The sequence below is a fragment of the Pan paniscus genome, chromosome 17, assembly GCF_029289425.2.
Source record: "Pan paniscus chromosome 17, NHGRI_mPanPan1-v2.0_pri, whole genome shotgun sequence".
NCBI lineage: Eukaryota > Metazoa > Chordata > Mammalia > Primates > Hominidae > Pan > Pan paniscus.
Window position 1 is genome coordinate 33,002,244 of NC_073266.2, and position 19,818 is coordinate 33,022,061.

The 19,818-nt window shown below is 36.7% G+C and overlaps 1 protein-coding gene across 41 annotated transcripts in view; it reads left to right on the forward strand.

The window, feature by feature from the left end:
- Positions 1-19,818, forward strand: part of EPB41L3 (erythrocyte membrane protein band 4.1 like 3) — a 237,483-nt gene that overhangs the window by 179,178 nt on the left and 38,487 nt on the right. For all 41 annotated transcript variants that reach the window (XM_057300469.2, XM_057300475.2, XM_055102603.2 and 38 more), the window contains 5 exons: positions 5,791-5,895; positions 7,155-7,197; positions 12,611-12,686; positions 16,599-16,817; positions 17,164-17,251. In XM_057300469.2, coding sequence (XP_057156452.1) covers positions 5,791-5,895; positions 7,155-7,197; positions 12,611-12,686; positions 16,599-16,817; positions 17,164-17,251 — 531 coding nt within the window. The remainder of the gene's footprint in view (positions 1-5,790; positions 5,896-7,154; positions 7,198-12,610; positions 12,687-16,598; positions 16,818-17,163; positions 17,252-19,818) is intronic.

Here is a 19,818-nt window from a genome sequence, read left to right on the forward strand (position 1 = left end):
AGTCACGTTGTGCTTCCTAATGAAGTATCATTTATGGAAAACAAACCGGAACCTGACGAAGCTTCTAGATGTAACTCCCACTTCAGGGGCGATTCAGGAGACTGGGAGAGCTGGTAAATTACACCATAAAGATGCAAACAGCAGAATCTACACTGAAAGAACTCCACAGGCAAATGACATAGTTTCTTAGGCAAGTTAATTTCAAGGGGAAAACCAAGATAAGTGGAGAATTATCAGGTTAAGTTTTGAATTTTCTAAAATGTCGATTCAATGAAAATTTTAAGTTTGTATTTACTCATGATAAAAGTAAAATCATTTGGAGGTTAACCTTTTTTTTTTTACTAACCTTTTTAATTATTTTATTAACAATTTAAACTAAGAATGTATTTTTGTCTTTCTCTTTTTAGTTAGTAGATGTATGCTTTTGGAGCAGTTTTAGGTTTATAGAAAAACTTGAGCAGAAAGCACAGAGTTCCTATATACCCCCTCACACTCTTCCCCTCACCCCCCCAGTTTCTCTATTTTTATTTTTTGCTATTTCTTACAGGAAGGATCCCCTATTTTTAACATTTTGCATTAGTGTGGCACATTTGTTACAACTGATGAGCCAATATTGACACATTATTGTTGACTAAGGTCCATAGTTTACATTACAGTTTGTTCTTTGTGCTGTTCATCCTGGGGGTTTTGACAAATACATAATGTCATGCGTTCACCATTTCATGATCATACAGATAAGGGACTGTTTCACTGTCCCCCACATCCCCTGTTAGCCACCTATTCATCCCTCCCCACCCCCAAACCCTTAGCAACCATTGGTCTTTTTGCCTTTAGTTTTGCCTTTTTCCCTTAGTTTTGCCTTTTCCAGGATGATATGTACAGTAGTCCCCCCCATTTCCTGCAGTCTCACTTCCCCATTCTGTTTTCCACGGTTTCACTTACCCACAGTCACAGTCTGAAAACAGGTGAGTTCAGTACAATAAGATGTTTTGAGGGAGAGATAGAGACTACACTCACATAACTTTTATTACAGTATATTTTGTAATTATTCTATCTTACTATCAGTTATTGTTAATCTCTTACTGTGCCTACTTTATAAATTAAACTTTATCATAAGTATATATGTATAGGAAGAAACAGAATATGTAGCATTCACTACTATCTGTGGTTTTAAGCATCCATTAGGGGCCTTGGAACGTAAAATCCCATGGACAATGGGAGACTGATGTAGTTGGAATCATACAGTATGCATCCTTTTCAGATGAACTTCTTTCAGTGAACTAGCAGTATGCATTTAAGGTTCTTTCATATCTTGATAGCTCATTTTTTCTTTTATCAATGAACATTATTCCGTTATCTGGATGCACCACAGCTTGTGTCTTCGTTCACATAAAGAAGAACTTCTTGGTTGCTTCAAGTTTTGGCAATTATGAATAAAACTGTTATAAACATTTGTGTGCAAGTTTTTGAGTGGACATACATTTTCAACTCATTTAGGTAGATACCAAGGAGCATGATTGTTGAATACTGCAAGAGTAGGTTTAGTTTTGTAAGAAACTGCCAAACTGTCTTGAGTGGCTCTACCATTTTGCATTCTTGTCAGCAATGAATAAGAGTTTCTGTTGCTCCACATCATCACCAGCACTTGGTGTTTTTATTGTTCTGGATTTTAGCCATTATAACATACGTTTGGAGGTATCTCACTGTTGTTTTAATTTGCAGTTCTCTAATGATGTTTGATGTGGAACATCTTTTCATATGCTTATTTGCTATCTGTATATCTTTGGTAAGGTGTAAGTTCAGATATTTTGCCCATTTTTAAATTGGATTGTTTTCTTACTGTGTTTTAAGAGTTCTTTGTATATCTTGGGTACCAGTTCTTTATCAGATACGTGTTTTGCAAATATTTTCAGCCAGTCTCTGGCTTCCCTTTTCATTCTCTTTAAGTTCTCTTTTGACAAACATCTCCTAACACCTAACAATTTCAAGAATCAATTTAGAAAATTTTTTAATTAAAGAAAAAATGTAAAAAGTCATGAAACTTGTTTAAGTTGCTTGGAGATATGCCATTTTTAGGACATTTCATTTAAAACTTTCCTGATTGTTGGACTCAGTATGTCCATTTACTCTATCAGAAACAGAAATGCAGTTTGTCAGGGGAAATTTTAAGAAGAGGGCAAGCCACCATTGGTTTGTTACTCTAGGAAAGTAAAATCACATTTTGGGGATGATATCATACTGAATAGTATACACAAACTGAATGCTTTTGAGTCAGAAATAACCACTCATAAATAATTGTAAGACTAAAATATCAGTCTTTTCTGATTAGGTAATTATTCATTCGTTTAGAATACCTCTATCCATTTTTTTAAAAAATATACTCAGTTCTTGACTCATAGTATAGCATGTAACCACACCCAATGATAGTAAGATACCTAGATTTGATCACTTAAAGAACAACATGTCTTTTGGAACCATAATAAACATAATTTCTCCAAAATTTCCAGTCTGATTGATTGTTGAGATTTAGTCATATATGGTAAACATGATTACCTGCAGGCACATGCAGATATCAATAAGTAAAATTAGTTGACTTGAAAAGTTGAATAATATGCTAGAAAAAAAATCATCTGGGTTAGAAGAATCAAGACATTTTTAGAGTTGGGAGAGAAGGGATCCAGTCCAGGGCTGGAAAATAAGTTTCATGTCATGTCCCACCTCCATCCATTGGCAGCATCTTTCTCATCATGACGTGTAGAAGGATGCTGATGCCCGATCTGGGTGCAATGGGAGAGAGTGCCTCAATCCATTAGTGGTTTGCAAAGGGAAGCCCAGTTAGAGCCTCAAGCCCATAAACATCTTGCTCAGTAGAATCTTACATCCCCACTCAAGGATGAGAAAATGGAGGCCCGAATAACTTAAAAGCCTTTTCCATAGTCATCCAGCTGGCTGATGGCCATGCTGATATTTAGCAGGTAAGAATTTCATTGCTTCCATCCCATGATATAACCATCTACAGCTGATACCAGACAACTGGTCTTAGCTCTAAGGATTAGAAAAAAAAAAACTTCAGTGTGGACTAGTATGTTATTGTCTTTAAAATCAGTGTTTAAAATATGTTTAAAATATTCAGTAAGAAAAGATCTGGTCTATTTAAGAGAAGGATGGGACTCATTAATAGAAATCAAATTGCGAGGAACCAGAAAAGTGAGAGCCAGGTAGCATTAACAGTCTGTGTTTGAGCTAACCCATGCCTCTTGTTAGGCAAAGGAAAGAACACAGCAGCCAGAAAGTGGCGAATTGAAACTCTAACCAGGGCGCCTGCAGCATATTCAGAAACGATTCCTCCTTTGAGAAATGGCTGTGGTCTCTTGGGTCAGAAAATGTAGGAGGCATAGGGTCCAGGGAAGCCTTGTAGAGAAAAGTTTTTGTATTTGCATTTGTTTTGGTTTTTGTTTACACATAGAGAAAGTATTTGGCCAGACACTGATATGTATTTTTCTACGTTGTGTGTATGTAGGTAAAAAAAAAAAAAAAAAAAAAAAAAAGTAGTCTATCTAAAGCAATTAGGTAGTAAGCAGGCATCTAATATCTAAAGAGTGGGACATGTTAATTATAAAGCTGCTTATTGGCACCACCAGGAGTTGGATATGTGCTCCTATAGAAAACACGCATAATAATCTGTTCTACATTAGTTATTCTACTGTTTGTCAGCCACCAGGCTATAATAATAGCTGACATCTATGGAATGCTTAATATATGCCACCACTAGGCCACATTTGAATACATTATTTGATTTTAATGTCATCCATTCCAAAGAAGTAAGTAGTGTCATACCCATTTTACATAGCTGCAAGGGACATCCTGAAGATTCAAGCACAGGTTTACTTGATTCTAAAGCTACTTCCCAGGTCATCACATAAGTCTGCCTCTCTCATCCAACTGCTTTGAACCTCTGTTCTTATCTGTGAACTAGAGATCATACCAATAGAAGCATCAGAATAACCAATTTTTGTGAAAACTTCATAATTTGTGGAGGCTTATTCAGAAATAATATGCTGTTATTTATAAATATTATTCAGAAATAATATGCTGTTATTTATAAATATCATTCAGAAATAATATGCTGTTATTTATAAATAAATGATTTAAACCAGCAAGCAGGCGCTTCATTGTCGAAATATTTATTCATAGCCGATGAGCAATGTTATTATGTAGTTTTGCTAACAAGTAATTTATTTTCATAATACTTTATGGAACTGTTTTTTCCAAATACATCATCGATTATTTAGCTAGCTATGATTTAGGCCTTACTTTTCTACCATAAATTTGCCTTTTCTCCTAAATAGTCATGCTTGAGGGGACTGCGTTATTGCTTTCAGCATAATTACAGCTGCACTATAACACAACACACGACTCACAGGTCTTTTGAATGCTTATTATTTTGGCATAGACATAGTTGATCAATTTTCATATTTCTCATTGGTATTACATTAACTCTTAAAGACAAATATGCTTAATGTATTAGGTGTAAAATGTTAGTAGCGCACAAACAAAAAACTCATTTAGTTTATTTGTTGCCAGTTAATTCGTCACAGACTTCATGACTATGTTTAAAGGCCTTTGAAGGATTAGGTGAAAAAATGATACGTCACAATAAATTAAGCTGATGAATTTTTTTTTCCAAATGACTATCTTTTTCTCCAGATGCTGGCTTGATGGTCAGAAATATAACTCATATATCCCTATTTTGTATTTATATATGATAACTCAAGTATTCTTTAAACTGAATATTTTGTTATGTTTAATAAGGATTTGCTCTAAAAAAGTTAAGAGAAAAACTCTGTATAAACTGAAATTTGTGACAAAAGAAAAACAAAACAAAAATAATGAAATTTGTTTAATGGATTTTAGAAAGTGGTCCTTAGAATTTCTAAGTAAGGATTTGGGATAGAAGGTTTTAAGTGAGAGTCTGCCTAAGACAAGGAGCAGGGTTAATTCTTCTCAGGCTCAGAAGTTTATCTCATAGAGCTGCAGTCCCCAACCTTTTTGGCACCAGGGACCAGTTTCATGGAAGACCATTTTTTTTCTATGGACTGGGGTGGAGGATGGTTTTGGGATGAAACTGATCCACCTCACATCATCAGGCATTAGATTCTCATAAGGAGCGCGCAACCTAGATCCTTTGCACGCACAGTTCACAATAGGGTTCGAACTCCTATGAGAGTCAAATTCTGCCACTGATCTGACAGGAGGCGGAGCTCAGGTTGGCAATACTTGCTCGCCTGCCACCCACCTCTTGCTGTGCAGCCCTCTTCCTAACAGACCATGGACCAGTAACCATCCATGGCCCAGGGGCTGAGGACTCCTGATCTAGATAATTGAGTTAGGGCACTCTGCATTATGGCTTTTGTTGGTTTGTTATATACTCTTTCACTGTCAGAATTTTTATGTTTCACATATTTAGGCTTCCAAGCATCACATTATTTTCCCCAGTTGCTTCCATTTAGAAATCACCCACTGGTCACCTGTACATACTAAGTAGCGCTGTTGATACTTTGCTTTTGTTTATTTGTGGGGTGGGCTTTTGTAGGTTGAAGCCTTCGCCCTCCCCTGCTGTTTTTTAGCCTTTTTTGCACTTAAACAGGAGATGGCAATGTGATCACACTGTTGGTCACTCCCTAAAGTTACACCAAGCAATGTTTTAAATATTACCTGGTTTTATCTCTGATACTTGGGAGAACTTTCTTTGTGTTGTATTGACTTGCTTTGCTATTCTGTTTTCTGTAGAAACGCTCCAGAGGACAAGTGCTGTTTGATAAAGTGTGTGAACACTTGAACTTGCTAGAGAAAGACTACTTTGGACTTACGTATCGAGATGCTGAAAACCAGAAGGTGAGTGATCAAAAGCAATGCAAAATAAGATGGCTTGAACTGCTCATTACTGCCAGAAAGTGAACTGAAACTGAATGGGTGGATCACTTTCTCCACCTGCCTTCATTCTCCCACACTTTCTACTTTGAGTCTGTAAATGCTGTTAATCATCTATTCCTTGATGAAGGAAATCACTGACAGCTTCCTTTAATCTTGAATATTCTAGTAACAGTAAATGAAGCCTTGTTTTTCATACTTGAATTATTTGTGGTTCCTGGAAAGCATTTTATGTGGTTCCTTTTGCCGGGGTGGGGTTGGGGGGAGTAATGTATTTCAGTAGATTATTTGAACCAATGAAAATCAATTGATATTTATGTAAAAATCATGCTCATATCCCAAAATTCTATGACGATATTATGATTATAACCCATAAACTGTCAGGGCCGGTCACCATTGCTGCTGTCCTATTTTTCATTCATCTTTTTATGCTTTCATAATGTTTCTGAATCAGAATATGAGGGGGATTGTGTGCTGACCTGACACTTGTCTAATATGTTTAGTAGATGTTTTATGTTTAATGCAGTACCTCTGTAGACTCTGTTCAGGGGTGTATCTCCTTAATCCACACAACTACCTGAGAAATACAGAAAAGGAAATCGTTTCCATTGCATTGACACTGGAAGCTGAGTCAGAAATTTTGCTCATAGTTGTTACTCATTTTGGTGTTGTGCCATAAATCATCCTTAATACCTCCTGAATTCTCCAGACAATGCCTCACTTCATTATTAAACATCTGATTTTACCAGTGAGGAAAATTGGAAATCACAGGCAACTATTGATTTGTTAGGGAAGCTTCCTAGGTAGATGCCTAAGGATCTTTTATTGCGGAAGTCTCTAATGTGGAACTGAATGGCTAGGACATCAGTGTATCCAGTTACATATATTTTTAATTTATCCTAGTAACTTGTCTGAACATAGACTCTTCTGTCTTTTCCCCTCTTTTTCTGTGCTAGCTTGAATCCCTGAAGGCAATGGTTATAAAAGAAAAAGACTTTTGTCAGGCCCAAACTGCATACATGTGCATTTTCTCATTAGACCAGTGCCTGGGCCCTTGGAGGGCTTGGCAGAGGGGCACCAGATGTGGGGGAAGGACCACAGTAAGGGAAGCCTTCCCACGACCACTAACTCCACACTGCATTTAGGGAGAGTCTGTACCTAATCAACATTAAGTCATTTTTATTCTCCTCTGATTCAAATTCAAAATGTCATTTCCTTTTCAGAATTGGTTGGACCCTGCTAAGGAAATAAAAAAACAGGTTCGAAGTAAGTTCTTTTGGATTATTTTTTGTGGAAATGTGAAGGTTTTCAGAGAGCAAGTTGTCTGAATTGGTAGCCCATACCTAAGTGGCTAGTGTGAATACAAGCTTTTCTTATCTCAAATTTGATCTGGCAATTCCAATAGTATTCATTTTGTAGTTGTCACAACTTGGAGTTAAAGGACCGTGATGCTTGGCCTGTTTCTCTGCCTGTGAATGGATGTCAAGTATATGATTTAATCAACTGATGTTAGAATTGGCAATTAACCATTTAAAACTTCCAAACTGAATTATTAATGTTCCAACAGTCACAAAAGTATGAAAGGCCAGATGAAAGTCATAATCATTTCATAGCTTTGAAAAGGAATAACAAGTCAAACTGAAGTTTACTGTCTGGTAACAACCTCTTTTCCTGGTCCCCTGAAGGCAATTTGAAAAATACGTATTTTAATGGACCAAACAATTGCATGAGCAAGTCACAAATTTAAAATACAAGTAGCTAATAAGTCCTAAACAGTTGCTAAATTTTACTAATGATTAAATGCAAATTAAAATGACACATTTTTCACCTATTCAGATTAACAAAGAATTAGGGTTTAATAATAAACTATAGCACTTATTTACTCAATTGGTAGAATAAGTTGGTTCAATCATTTCAGAGGGCAATTGTCAATATTAAAATTTAAGCTGTACTTACTCTTTGACCCTTAATTTCACTTGTGGAAATTTATTCAGCATATCTGTTAACGAGGAAAATGTGCATTTGTATAGCAAATGAAGTTTCATTATATTACTATTTACAGTAGCAGAAAACTAGAAGCACCTTAATTATCCATGTATAAAGAAATTATTAAGTCAATCATGGAAGAGCCATATAAATACATCTTAGCTCTCTTTAGTGAAAATCAGTTTGCAAAATATTATCTATAGCATAATCACGTTTTTAAAAAATTATGTCTGTATAGATGCATGGAAAACTCTTGGAAGGCAGGAAGGTTTTAATAGTAATTACTCCAGCAGTATCATCCAATGTCGGGGTTGAGAAGCAGGAGTTTTTAAAATTTTTTTACCCTTTACTATAGCTCTTACTTTTGCCGCAAACATGGATACTAATTTAAAATAACTACGTTTTTATTCATATTTTTGTCAGTAAAGTCTAAATTCTTCCAAACAACTAATTCTAGTTAAAGAACACATTTAAGAGCAGTTTATTAATAAGAACATCATTCCCATTTCAATAAGTAAAACTTTTCAACAGTTTACTATTAAAAGAGCAAGCAAATACTTCTCAGTGCCTTTGAAAGTCGTGAGCTATCAAAATAATACCCCAAGTACTAATAAAACATAATCACTAGTGAGCAGTTTGGAAATGGTTCAATACTAGATAATATCCCAGAAAGACAAAAGTATAACCATACTTCTAGATATAAGAAAGTCGGGTGATTATTTATACAATTAAGACATCTTTACCGTATGTTTGAGGGAAATTTGATGTATCCACTAACCAGAAACTTGATAACAAATTAGGTTAATAGAAACAGTTAATTGAGATGGAAACCAGGGATAGCTGTAGTTGTGATAAATAGGTGAAAACACTACTTATTTTTTGTTCTGAGGAATCCTAAGAAAAAAATTAAGATATTTTTCTAAGGAGTATTAAAGAGTTACTAAAATAGACATGCTGAATATATATCATAACATTTTGTGTGCATAAAGTTCTCTTATTCATCTAATTAATGGAATACTGAGCTGATTAATAATTGCAAAGTACTTTGAAAATATATAAAATGTTCAAGGATAAGTCATAATACCATGACAGGAAAGGCTGTATAAAACTAATTTTCTTTTTTATTATTAATAGGATTCATTTTTTCTTTAACTTCCCATTTATAGTGTCTTCTACCATCCTTTCAAAGAGAAGAAAGCTAAAGGGACAAGACAATCAAAACAAGAGTTTTAAAGGATTTTTTTTATCATGCAGATTAGGCAGTGTATATGACTTTGCCATAAAGAAAACTGACAGTCTTGCAGATAAAGGAGATAAGGAAAGTTGGAATTTCTTTAAAAATGGAATTCGATATTTTTACCTGTATTCTTTGTTGTTTCCCATCCACTAAAATGCCCTCTTGCCACAAAATTTTACATTCAACCAAGGCAGAGAAGTATTACCTTATCTAATGTAATTATTGTACCATCATCTCCACTTCCAAAATATAAATGATAAAAGGATGTTTCCATGCTTTTTATGCTGTGGGCTCACAGTATTCCTTTAGAATGAGATCTCTAAGAAAATGGAAACCGAGCTAACAAATATCTTAAGTCCAAATTTATGATAAATAGAAAATTCTAAAACTTCATGCCTGTAATCCCAGTTCTTTGGGAGGCCAAGACAGGAGGACCACTTGAGGCCAGAAGTTCAAGCCCAGCCTAGGCAACATAATGAGACCCTGTTTCTATTTTTTTAAAAAATTGTTTTAATTAGCTGAGCGCAGAGACACATGCCTGTAGTTAGTTAGTCCTGGCTACTAGGGAGGCTGAGGGGGTTGGATCACTTGAGCCCAGGAGTTCAAGGCTGCAGTGAGCTGTGATTGTGCCACTGCAGTCCAGTCTGGGTGTCAGAGTGAGACCCTGCTTCTAAAAAACAAAATTTTGAAACTGAAGAGTTCTTATGAAAAAAATTCTTATTCCAGTCATCTTTTAAGCATGCAGGATCTTAAAATTTCTAAATAGACTATATTTTGTGATTTTAAGTATGTTTATGATACAGTAATTTTATGACATAGAGCATATATCGCACTTTTATGATATAAATGCAGTGTATTAGAAATTTTAAGATTTGTCTGGCATAAAAGACTAACATTAGAAATTTTTCATAAGAATGAACTATCATCAGTGTTATAATTTTCTATTTATCATAAATTTGTAACTTAAAATTCCACATCAGCATTATAGAAATATTCATTTTAATGTGTTCAAGCTGTTTCATTTCCTCTTTCTAACTAGGGCCCTCATTTGAGCAGATGTAGAGTTGCAAACTTATTTATTGCGTAAGCACTTCCTTCTCAGTGGATTTGTTTCTGTCATATTCTTTATGGGGATATGGATTTGAGCTTTAATCTGCCTCTCTCATTAATTTCCAGTGTTATGCCCCATTTAACTGGACTTTTTTTTCTTGATTGGGGTATAGATTGTATTATAGTTTCTGTACACTTTCCCATTGTTTCAAAATACTGTCCTGAAAGATGTATTTTTTGTGTGTTATAACCTTAGGGAAGTAGATTCCTTAGTAGTAGTAGTGATTTTCAAAATGTGGTTCCAAAGCCCATTTTTATTATTAGAACCATAAGGAAGCTTATTCAAGCCATCGATTCCTAGGCCATACTCCAAATCTCTGGAATAAAAATCTCTGGGGTGGAGCCTGGGAATTGGCATTTTTAACAAGTACCTCAGGTATTTCTTCGGCTCACTATAGGTTGAAACTTGCTTTCCTAGAATGAGGATTTTTGCATTAAATGTCTTTTCTGTATTTTTTATTACTTATTAGTGTCTAACTTGGATATTTATTATAAGATTGTATAATTACATTGCTAAACTATTCATTGGATTCAAGGCCTGCTTTGAAGTGAATGAAAATTATAAAAGAGCAATAAATCCATTTCCCATAACTAATCCATTAGTTTTAATTCCACTTGCTTGGGGGAAAGCCAGATCTCATTATGAACCTTATCACTGGCAAGCGTTGAAGGGATCTATTTTAATAGGAAGTGAATAGGAATCAATAAGAAAATAAAACCAAATCAGACTATTTTTGGAAAAACAGAAGTACTTTTTTGAGAACAGTGGGAAAAACAATTACGAAAATGTATTTGACTGACAGATATATTTTGAATGGTTTAAAAATGATACTAAGTTCCCAATAATGCCTGGTCCTATGCCAAATCCTTTATAGGGCACCTCAGGTAGAGTTCCTGCCATGTGGAATCTTAAATGTGATGTCAATGGTAGTGTTAAGAATTAACTATAACTAATACAGGGATGGATCTATGCCATTTATGACAGAATGTAAGAAACTGATGAAGCTAAGTATTGCCTCAGATGCAAGAGAACAGTGCAGAGAAAGGAGCTAGGAAATACAGTACTGTACCTTCTTCTGAATGTTTGGGAAGGGCTCATGGAGCAATGGAGTTTCCAGAAGTCATTTAATGCAGAGACAGAGAGATTTGGAAGTCTTGGGAGAGTATTGGAAGCATAAGGGGTGGACTGTGAAGTCAGAATCCTAGAGTAAGGGCAAGTCGGTGGCCACTGGGTGAGGCATGGGTGAAAGACCTCCAGGGTGGAAGCCTGGGGGACTGGGAGGAATTTTTCAGTAAACCATTCGAAATACAAGCAGGACCTAGGCTCTAGTGTACCTCTTGGGTAGAGGGAACAAATATAAACAGCACCACAGAGAAGAGATACCCAGACTTTGGTAAGTTACTGCATTTGAAGGCCGGAAGAACAGAGTGAATACAGTAATGATCACATAGTAAATGTGGAAAAAAAAGAAAAGGGTATTTTCCATGTTTATATTGATAAACCATATACAATTAGGGTTAGTATTAATGAGATGTGGAGCTTAGTTAAGGCTTCATAATATTTCAAGGATATGTGTTGATAATACAGAGAGTAGATACTTGTGAGCTGACTCCTGGTTGACCCTTTTCAGTGCTGGAGAGGCCTTGAGTAGAGGCCACAGGATAAAGATTGCAAAGCATAAAGAGGATCCGGCTAAGTCTCAGGCTAAGGAGGTGCAGGTGCAAAATTTGGCAATATGCAGAAAATACATTCAAGTACCTATTTCATCAAAAATTTCCCTGAGCAAGAAAATAATTTTCAACAGTCCACAGAGCAGCCCACTTACTAGAACACTGTTCACTGCAACAAACCTTTCCCATAAAATAAACGTATGTTGAATAGTCCCTTGACATTTATTATAATTGGATATGACCTGTAATAACAGAGCAGAAAGGACAAAGAAAATGGGAATTATGATTGTAGTGTTGATCTGTGAGCTATCCAGAAATTCGCAGCAATAAATCCAGCCACTCCCAGACTTATCTGATTGAAGATTATTCGTGTCACTCATGTTTTTTCCTTCTTCCAAGTGCTTATTTACCTTTGATTCTGAAAAGGGTAGGAAGTTTGATCAGTTTCCATACTAGTTAAAAGTACCAATAAAGGATTTGATTGGGAAGAAGATTAGAAGTTAGACAAGGTTTCAGACTTATCTGTAGATTTCATGTGACCAAGGTTTCCCAGTTTTCCATTAATGGTCAAAAGTTGCCTGGGTGTTAATGCTTGGAGTTAAGGCAGTTCTGGCCATCAATTAGAGTCATAAGAATTTCTCAAGGTTTTACTCTAATTTTTTTCCATCCTTGCAGGTGGTGCTTGGCACTTTTCATTTAATGTGAAATTTTATCCACCAGACCCTGCCCAACTATCTGAAGATATCACCAGGTATTTGAAAGTTGGCTATGCAAAAGACAAGCATATTGGGAGAGTTGTGCTTCTCTTAAATGTTCCGGAAAGGAGCCTGCTTACATCTGGTAGCCTTACAATCATCCACGCTCAAATGGCAAACAAAAGGCAAATGAACAAGAGCAAACATCTGATGAGAAGATTTGCCAAATCCTATCTTTTCACTGTTGAATCTTTGGTGCCAGGCTGATATTCCCTCTGCTTGACCCTGGTGGGAAAACATGCAGAACTGAGATACTGTCATCCACCTACCATAGTCAAATTGGATGGAATTCAGCCTTGTATGATATAGCAGCTCTTAGTTTTTCTGCTTTAATACTTAGAGTAAAAATGTCCTTGGATGCTTGTGCTTTTTATATAACCAACACATACACACACACATAAATTTAAGTGTTTAATTTCTATGTCCTGTATATACAAGGAAAATGATTAATTTGTTTTCTAGAAAGAAGATATTAAGAAAGAAATCAAAACATTAAAATATTTCAGTTTGGTAACAGCTTTGAGTGTGAAAGGGGATCTCATTATAAAGCTGTACTGGATGTTTTAGTCTGGGCTGCTGTAACAAAATACTTTAAAGTGGGTGGTTGATTGATAAACAATAGAAACTTATTTCTCACCATTCTGGAGACTAGAAGTTTGAGATCAGGGTGCCCATAGGTCAGGTCCTGGTGAGGATCTGCTTCCGGGTTGCAGGATGCTGACTTCTTACTGTGTCCTCATGTGGTGAAAGGGTGAGGGGGTCTCTCTCTCTCCAGCCTTTCTTATAAGGGCACTAATCCCATTCATGAGGGCTCCACCCTAATCACTTCCCAGAGACCCCCACCTTGTGATTCCATCACCTTGAGGGTAGGATTCGAACATATGGATTTGGAGGGGAGGAGACACAGACACTCAGTTCATTGTTCTGGTGTGCTCTGACCTTCTAGGCTTCTCTCCATTCACCTTAAAACCCCTACTCTCTTGCTCAGCTCGGTAGTAAGTTTATGACCAGTCAAAGCAATTTTGTGCAGTGTATGCAGAATTTTCTGTGTGAGCTTTGCATTCTTTTTGGAGGGCTTTACAGAAAAGGGAAATTACTCAAAACAACTTCAATCACTTGCTACAGTTAAAAATAATTTCACCAGACATATTAAGAGAAGGGTAAAAATTAGTTCCAGAGGATTTTTTATATTTGCAATAAATCAGAGAAAAGTTATAATTTCTTATTTAAAGATAGTTTTTAGTTGCTATTGAAGAACTGTTTTATTTTGGCTAATTTGTGGTTATAGAGCCCACATATACCTGGATTTGAAAATGTAGTTCATGGTGGGCCAGGCACGGTGGCGCACGCCTGTAATCCCACCACTTTGGGAGGCCGAGGCAGGTGGATCATGAGGTCAGGAGATTGAGACCATCCTGGCTAACACGGTGAAACCCCGTCTCCACTAAAAATACAAAAAATTAGCCGGGCATCATGGCGGGCGCCTGAAGTCCCAGCTACTCAGGAGGCTGAGGCAGGAGAATGGCATGAACCTGGGAGGCGGAGCTTACAGTGAGCCGAGATCGCGCCACTGCACTCCAGCCTGGGCAAGAGAGTGAGACTCCGTCTCAGAAAAAAAAAAGAAAGAAAGAAAATGTAGTGCATGGTTTCTTTCTGTTGACTCATGTAATATTTGTAGAGCCGAGCCTGTTAAATGTTTAAGGATTTTTTGTCATAATTACATGGATTTATGTCACTTGCCTAAAATCATATTTAGAGGGGACCTTTAAACTTTCTCATAGTCCTCTGCTTCCATAGATGAACAGTTCATTTCTTATATACAAGGTACCAGGTGTGCTTTGTTCTATCCATATACTAGGCTGTGCTTGGGATTATTAAAACTCATCAATGTTAACACTTACCTTGAGGTCTTTGGCAGTTAGTAATTTATCTGTAAGTCTCAAAAGCAAAATAACGGAGAAGACAAATCAACATATTTTTGTAGGTCATATTTTTATGATATGGCAAAATTATATGGAAAATGTTAATTTCTCCAGTTTAAAACTGTTTATGGGGACAAGATTCTCGAATTTTAAGGTAGGAATTCTTTATATCTTAGATAGATTTTAAGAAGCTATCTAAATTTTAAAAATGAGAACTGAAAACAGGAGAAATTGTGTTATTATAAAGAGACTACCTCATTAAGAATGCAGGAAATTGAGAGTGAAGTTTATAATAACATAGCTATTGAGTTACCTGAAATCTGTTTTGCTCGTATAGTAAGACCTGTCACCTTAATATCAAAATACTTCCATAAGGCTAATTGGGGCCTAATAATCACACAGTCATGTCACTTAACAATGGGGATACATTCTGAGAAATGCATCTTTAGATGATTTTGTTGTTGTGTGAACATCTTAAGAGTGGACTTGCACAAAGCCAAATGGTAGAGCCTACTAGTCATCTAGGCTCTATGATAAAGCCCCTGGCTCCTAGGCTAGAAACCTGCAGAGCATGTGACTATACTGAATACTGTGGGGAATTATAACACAATGGTAAGTATTTGTGTATCTAAACATAGAAAACGTACAATAAAAATACAATATAAAAGATTTTTCTTAATGGTACACCTGTGTAGGCCACTTACCATGAATGGAGCGTGCAGGACGGGAAGTTGCTCTGAATGAGTCAGTGAGTGAGTGAAGAGTGAATGGGAAGGCCCAGGACATTACTGTACACTACTGTGGGCTTTATAAACACTGTATACTTAGGCCACATTAAATTTATTTTTAAAAATTTCTTTCTTCAATAATAAATTAACCTTAGCTTACTGTAATTTTTTTTACTTTTTAAACTTTTTGACTCTTGTAACACTTAGCTTAAAACACACATCATACAGCTGCACAAAAATATTTTCTTTCTTTATATCCTTATTCTGTGAGTTTTTTTCTATTTTTAAAATTTATAATTTGTTTTTACTTTTAAAACTCTTTTGTTAAAAACTTAAGACATAAACACATATATTATTAGCCTAGGCCTACACAGGGTCAAGATCATCAGTATCACTGTCACCACCTACACATCCTGTCCCACTGGAAGGTCTTCAGGGACAGTAACACACATGAAGCTGTCATCTCCTAGGATAACAGTGTCTTCTTCTGATACCTCCCGAAGCACCTGCCAGAGGCTGTTTTACAGTTAACTTTTTATTTTTACAAGTAGAAGGAGTACACACTAAAATAATGATAAAAAGTATAGCATAGTGAATACATAAACTAGTAACGTAGTCACTTGTTATCCTTATCAAGTATTAAGTTCTGCACATGATTGTATGTGCTAGTCTTTTATACATGTAGGTTTGTTTACACCAGCACCACCACAAAGGCGTGAGTAATGTGTTAGGCTATGACATTAAGATAGCTATGATGTCACTAAGCAATAGGAATTTTTTAGCTCCATTATAATCTCATGGGACCACCATCTTATGTGTGGTCCATCATTGACTGCAACATCGTTTTGTGGCACATAACTGTATTTAAGAACATTTTTACATTATAATTCCCCCACCCAAGGATTTCAGGAACTGTACTGGGGACTGTTCATTTGACTTTAAAAGTTATTTTAAAAGATGTTAGAAGAATATGTCTTTAAGTTTCTTTTAGACTGTGCTTTCTTAATAAAACCCTATTATGAACGTCGACTTGCTTCTAAATGCCTTTAAATACTGTCTTTTGTAACCAAGTATTTTTCCCTTCTATCTAGAACAAGTATGTATGAAGTAAATATCAAAATATATAGACGCTAGAAAACTTATCCTAGAGAGGCTGTTCTACAGGGAGAAATTATTTGCCCACGATTTTTACCAAGCGATCTCCTTTTCCTGTATCCTCATGCTGCCTTCGTTGTGTTGTGCTTTTGGTTCCTGGAAGGTACTACCTCTGCTTGCAGTTGCGAGATGACATCGTGTCCGGAAGGCTGCCCTGCTCCTTCGTTACCCTGGCCTTGCTGGGCTCCTACACTGTCCAGTCAGAGCTCGGAGACTATGACCCAGACGAATGTGGGAGCGATTACATTAGTGAGTTCCGCTTTGCACCAAACCACACTAAAGAACTGGAAGACAAAGTGATCGAGCTGCACAAGAGCCACAGGTTAGAGGCAGAAAGGTGTTCATTTAAGTTGTGCCTTGATGGGAGAGTGTCCCGCACACAACCCACCTCTTCCCAGTACTGATTTCAGTCCATTAACGGCGAGACTTGAGCATAGTGTGGGTCCATGCACAGTAAAATTCTGAGATGGGCAAGCTCTCACTCAGAGCATCCAGGTGTTCATTTGTAGTGCTTTCTTGCAAAGCCCTTTTTCTTGTTATTCTTTTCTCATGTATCTGCTGGTGCCTCCATAGGACTTCTTATGAGATAGCATGGAACTAAGTGGGAAATATTGCAGCCTACCAGGGAAGGGAAGAGTATCATTGTAACATATTTTTCTTCTTATTAGAGGAATGACGCCAGCAGAAGCAGAGATGCATTTCTTGGAAAATGCCAAAAAATTATCAATGTATGGGGTAGATTTACATCATGCTAAGGTATGCATTTTTTTAAACCCTAAACTTTCTATTTAATGTTATGTAACTTGATGTTGTTATTACTGTAAGCTGGTGATTTTTACTTCAGTTAATATAAATGAAACCTCTGAGAATTCAAATCTCTGTTTGTCTTTTAAGCCCTACTCCACGATACAACAAATGTAGCTTTCTGATATTTACTGAGGGGTTTGCTCTTTGTGTCTCAAACTTGCATTACTCCTGGGCACAGCCTTCTGAAAGCCCGTGATAGGCAAAGCCTCTGATTGCCTTTTGATGCAGTTAGAAACCTACCTTGACATAACAGACTTTTACTTCACCCTGCCTCCCCATCACAGTCGTATTTCCCACTCTGTGCCGTCACATAACCTTTGCTCCCATCAGACTCTGTTTCTACGCTTTCCCTGACTATGTCCGTCTCTGGACTATCCTCCTCTTTCCTATCTGTCTGTCCGAACTTAGCCGATTGTCCAAGACTCAAGCGTCACATTCGTTAAGTGTCAGACACTGTCTGTGGCCCTACCTGGATACATACCAGGCAGCAGTAAATTCATATTGAATTTAAGAAGTCTACCTCTAAAGTTTAGGCACTCTGACAAATAATCAGAACTCTGAAATAAGGTTGTTGTTTTAAAGTTCAACTAGGCTAAGGTTTGCTTCGTTGACTGGTGATGGATGAAATGTTAAAGGTGTATCTTGGGAATGGAGTCTTGGGAAGAAAGAATTTGGGTTGAGACTGTAGGAGGGTTACAGTCGTGAGGATACACAGAGCAGCTTTGACTCTGTGTCATGCTTTTCCTGGAATCTTCGTACTTTTCAGTAGTGGTAGAATGAAGATAGGACTACTAGTCTTTTTAAACAGCCCAGAATAAAAGTCTTGTGGAAATGCAAGGAAGCTTTTATGAAAACTTTTGTTAGCAAAACATACAAAATGTGTTAGGATCCTAGGTTTGGATTCTGATGCATTCGCAGTGTTAAAAAGGTCAATGTTAAGGTCAGAGGTTGTTTCTTCTGACTGGGTCCAACAGGATGACATTTTTCCTGTTTAGGGATGTGTGTTTGACTTTTATGGACAGAGTTAGTCACCGATTTCATGGTCTGAGACTCACAGAATGTGCAGTTACAGGTTTCCAGGCCAACGAGTGTCTTAAACAGTCAGGTTTAGGGCCTGGAAATGAAGAGAATTTCAGCTGGCTCCGTTCGAGCAAACACCTCAGCACCCCTGCGGACCCATTGCTGGGAGCTCTGTGATCTGTAGGTTCTGTTGATACTGGAAGTTGGGCTGCACTTTGGTTAGCTTTTGGAGAGCAGACTAATCCACAGGGATTTGGGGAGAATAGTGGCCCTTGAATCTGTGCAGGTTTGATTGGTTTTGCCGCGGATCACTCTGCACGTCATGCAGGATGAGCTCTCCAAGGCCTGAGCACTAGCAAAATCTCTGTGACTTGGCGGAGGTTCACACCAGGGATGTGCTGTTATGTTGAATGCCAAGCTCTTTGACATTTGTGTATAATTACAACAGCAGGTGTAGCTCTGTTTACTTGCCAGTTCATTATTACACTTTTTCACCTATTTTACACTCAGATAACAAAGATGTTTTCTATTATATGTTAGGTACAAGGTAGAGTAAGAATTTCAAAATGAAAATAAGAACAGACATTAAGATTTTTAAATTTCTCTTAGTGTTTCCCCCTAAGAGGCTAAAAGATAAGGAAACAAGAAGGAAATGAAGGGAGCCTGAGAATTTGAGTGAATCTGAAGCTATTTTTGAGTTAAATCACACACTTTGATTCTCTTACTGCCCAGAAATAAATAAATAAATAAAAGATTAGGGTGTGCATTTCAGGAAGTGCACCTCAGGATGTATCAGTGTTTCTATCAGTAAATATAAAATCACTTAACATTGCTATAGCTACAGAATTAAAATAGATGGCTGCCTTTTCATTTAATAATGTGATTTCAAATTATGCCAATTAAAAAGAAAGAGAAGGAAGCGCAAATGTAGCATTATAGGAATTTTTCTGAATATTAAGTATAACAGATAATTCAGTTATAGACTCCATTTTCCCATGCAGCCAAACTCCATCATTTGAAGAAGCAAATTTACTGAAACAAATTGGAACTAATCTCCGGTTATGAGCGAGATGCCTCGCTTCTGTTGACGGTGTGAAAGACCCTGAGCTTTACAATCCATTTAAAAATTCTGAGCTGGAATCCTGTATGAAGAATAAATACCCATATTACACAAAGGTCCTATGTTTTGGAAAACCTAAATGCTTTGTTTTTTCTTTGTACATCTGTCTCTGCTTGTTTGTCACTTAATGTGCATCTTGATAGGCTTTGTCAGAGTCATTTATTTTATGTAAGATTCTGAAATGTAGATATAAGTCCATATAGGATATACCACAGAGCAGGATGGCAAAGTTCGAACACTGATGTTGAATTAAAGAAATCGTATGCCCCTTTATTTTCATGATGACAGGGACTATTTGGGTACACCCCAGTGCTCCTTGCTAAAGGGAGTGCACATGTATTTATTGATAGTGAAATGCACATGTCCTTAAGAAATA